The sequence below is a fragment of the Etheostoma spectabile genome, chromosome 21 (assembly GCF_008692095.1).
Source record: "Etheostoma spectabile isolate EspeVRDwgs_2016 chromosome 21, UIUC_Espe_1.0, whole genome shotgun sequence".
Lineage (NCBI taxonomy): Eukaryota > Metazoa > Chordata > Actinopteri > Perciformes > Percidae > Etheostoma > Etheostoma spectabile.
This window is the reverse complement of record NC_045753.1, coordinates 7,529,428-7,532,790: the sequence shown is the minus strand read 5'-3', so window position 1 is coordinate 7,532,790 and position 3,363 is coordinate 7,529,428. Positions and strand designations below refer to the sequence as shown.

The following is a 3,363-nucleotide window of genomic DNA, read 5'->3' as shown; positions in this document are numbered from 1 at the left end:
CACGCACACGCACACGCACACGCACACGCACACGCACTGCTCTGTGCCCACACTGGGTGAAATAGTGTGAGCATGAGGAAGGAAACGTGCATGATCACACTGCCACACACTCCACTAACAAACCCAAGTCTCACAGACGCTCTGCATGGACGCTGTGCCTGGCATTGCCGTTGGAAATTTTCTATTTGGAAAGCCTGTTGAAATGTTCTTCTGCATGAGCTTATCATTTGCACAGCAGCTCCGTTAGACTGCATCTGTTGAACAGAGAGATGAACGCAGCGCCTGACCACAGCAAATGTTTCACACGTCAGTGAGAAAGGAAAGAGGCTAGATGGCAGGAACAGTACAATGTTAAGGCCATTTACACCTCAGAGTCACTTCCAATGCCTTTGCACTGCTGCACTGTGCTGGGAAGCCAGATGACAACAAGAGGAGTTGTGGTGAATACTAATTATCTTAAAGTTCAAGAAGGACGAGTCAAATTCCCAGCGCTTTTAATGGATTTATGCAATTCCTGTCACTTACACGTACTCTGGACATGATGAGTGTGTCCTCTGAAGAATTAAGTAAAGGCTAGCGGTTAGCAAAAAGCACCTGGAATAATAACTGACAGCTGGGGTGTCATGTATGCAGTGACATTGTAACATGCCGGCTGTTTTTATTCTCCAATCAAAATTCCTTAAGCCTTTTTGGCTGGGCCATAGGACCAACACTACAACCTCAGAACTCTGTCCCTCTGTGATTGAGTGATTCATTTTCACCAGAATACACACAATGAGTTTTGGTGCATTCACATTAATTTGTTTCTTTACAACAAAAATCCACAGGGCATCTTTAAGACTGGAGTAATATGTGATCTGACTTCCTATGCCCAGTCAAATACACCTGTGGCCACCCACACTTTGTTAACTTGACAAAGTGGTCAAGTCTGTCACTCTATTGAATAGGTTTATCAGAGAGAACAGAAAACCACTTCACTTCCTTCCTACACATGCAAGTCATCCAAATCTCTTATCTTTAGAGAAGCCCCATCAACTTTTAAAGTGAAGCCATAAAGTCCTGATATGAACTTGTAGACTGAATAACATACACACAAACTATATCAGCTATCCTGTGTCTCTACCAGCGTATATGCCGCTCCAGATCGCCCACCTTCTTTCAGGCTGTGATAGACAAGTCTGTCATGATCCATCATCAGTACTGTCTTCTCCATGTCTTCTCCCATTAGGGGAGAGCCCGGGGGGGAGGGCTCAAAGGACAGGCAATGGTTGGTGTCCAGCATTATCATTCAGAATGGAGATAAATTATTTGGTTAACATTAAACATCTCATTCAAAAGCGGTCCTCCTCAAATCTCAAATGTTGGCAGTTTTGGCTGAGGAGGGGAGGAAAGAAGAATCCTTGATGTGTCCAAACTGCAACAGCTGTCCCTTCAATTAGCTGTCCCCTTTCCAAGGCTAGGACAGGCATCAAATGCTTCGGAAGACCCCCACACAAGTCAAATAAAATCTCCTTTTAAATCAAAATGTGAAGGAAAAATGCTGCTGCTGCTGCCTCTCCTCTTCTCTCCAAGCACCTCTCTCTCTCTTCTGTATCAGAGAAATCGATTAGTCTGTCTCTCTTTTCCTCTCTTCTTCCTCCTGCTCTCTCCTTCCCTTGCAGTGGCAGCCGACGAGTCACGACAGCGTTGCTCTGCAAAGGTTTCCCAGAGAGAGAGAGGGGGGCGGGGAAGAAATCCACAGGGCGAGTCGTGGACGAAAAGAACAAGGGAGCAGAGGAAACTGAAAAGAGGCCATTGGCGGAGGAAAAGAGGCGACAGGGAGCTCGGCAGACAGATTGCCCAGAGAGACTGCTCTGAGAGACACACACACACACACACACACACACACACACACACACACACACACACCACACACACACACACACACACACACACACACACACACACACACACACACACACACACACACACACACACACACACACACACACACACACACACACACACACACACACACACACCTCCTGCTCAGCTGTTGTCATTCATTTACTATTATGGCTGCCACATGCTAACTCCTCCCTGTCAAACATGCACACAGACATAGCAAACAGAACAAAATCACAGCATTACCAAGGAGACAATCTGTTCTTAAACAATTTCTAGATAGAATAGGTTTTCTCTCAAAAATGGTGACTCATTTTTGAAAAAAAAATTTATTGGATGAGTGTAAACAGCAGTAACTGTTGTCAGTGATGACCTCATCCAACATAATCGACCTTTGTCAAAGATACTTGGGTAAATCTGATACTGGGATGAATCACACACACCATCTCACACAGAGTGATTGATTGATACCCAATCACCACTGCAATTGTGAAATGTTTCTGCCCTTGAGGAAAGGCATCTCATTCAGACAGGAACTCTATGAAATATGTTCTGAGAGGGAATGAGACTGCTATTGGACTGGTGCGACGGAAGAATCAAAGCTGATGCATCCTAATAATCCTATCGGGGAAACTTTTTTTGCGGCCCAGTCCCACCACCAAACTGTGGCTCCTGCATAATGCTGATGTTAAACCCTGTCCCTGGCCGCACCCTCCCCCCTCTCTCAACTCTGTTTTAAATAGCAAGGCCAGCTGGCCATACGGGGGCTATATTCAGCTTAGTATCACCTGTGCGCTCGCAGGGTAAGGTTACTCTGAGGCACACACACATCACTGCCTGCAAATACACACGCAAACTTTTAAGCTGCTTTCACCGGGCTGAATCAATGTTTTATGATACATGACACAATGGGAGATACAATGCTTTCATACCTTACATTTCACTATACATACAGTACATAGAGTAGGGCTGCACGATATGAGGAAACTATGCAATAATGTTGTTGATTATCGCAATAACATATTACTTGCGCTAAATAAACAGACGTTTAAGTCTACTCAGTTCTGTTGCTCTCAGTGTTCTGCTATAATACAACATTGCTTGAGTTAAAACCAAATGAAAGGAAATCATTTCCAACATTTTTTATTGAACAAATTGAACATTGAATTGAATATGAAAGGCAACACTAAAAAAATGACAATTACATTATAGAGTGCAGTCTTCAACTGATATTTTCTTTCAACTAACACAAAAAATCTCTAAGTCTCTTTAGCGGTATGTCGCAGCCTTTCGCAATGTGAATATTGCGCCAGTTGATATTGCAAAAAAACAATACATTGTGCAGCCCTTACAGAGAGGGGTCGACCTTTTAATAACACAAAGGCCTGAGTATAAATATCAAATCAATCAAAACTCAGCACCCTGTGTGATATCATGGCGGACCAGTACAAAACACACAGACAGACAGACAGACAGACA

General features: G+C 43.9%; 1 protein-coding gene across 8 annotated transcripts in view; it reads right to left on the bottom strand.

Moving 5' to 3' along the window:
- Positions 1-3,363, bottom strand: part of mrtfab (myocardin related transcription factor Ab) — a 60,287-nt gene that overhangs the window by 27,203 nt on the left and 29,721 nt on the right. For 3 of the 8 annotated variants that reach the window (XM_032502084.1, XM_032502086.1, XM_032502081.1), the window contains exon 1: positions 1,153-1,818. The exons of 3 other annotated variants lie outside the window; for them this stretch is intronic. In XM_032502084.1, coding sequence (XP_032357975.1) covers positions 1,153-1,288 — 136 coding nt within the window. In that variant the 5' untranslated portion in view covers positions 1,289-1,818. Of the gene's footprint in view, positions 1-1,152; positions 1,820-3,363 lie in introns of those variants that run through there. 2 more of the 8 variants (XM_032502080.1, XM_032502082.1) reach the window with 1 other exon arrangement.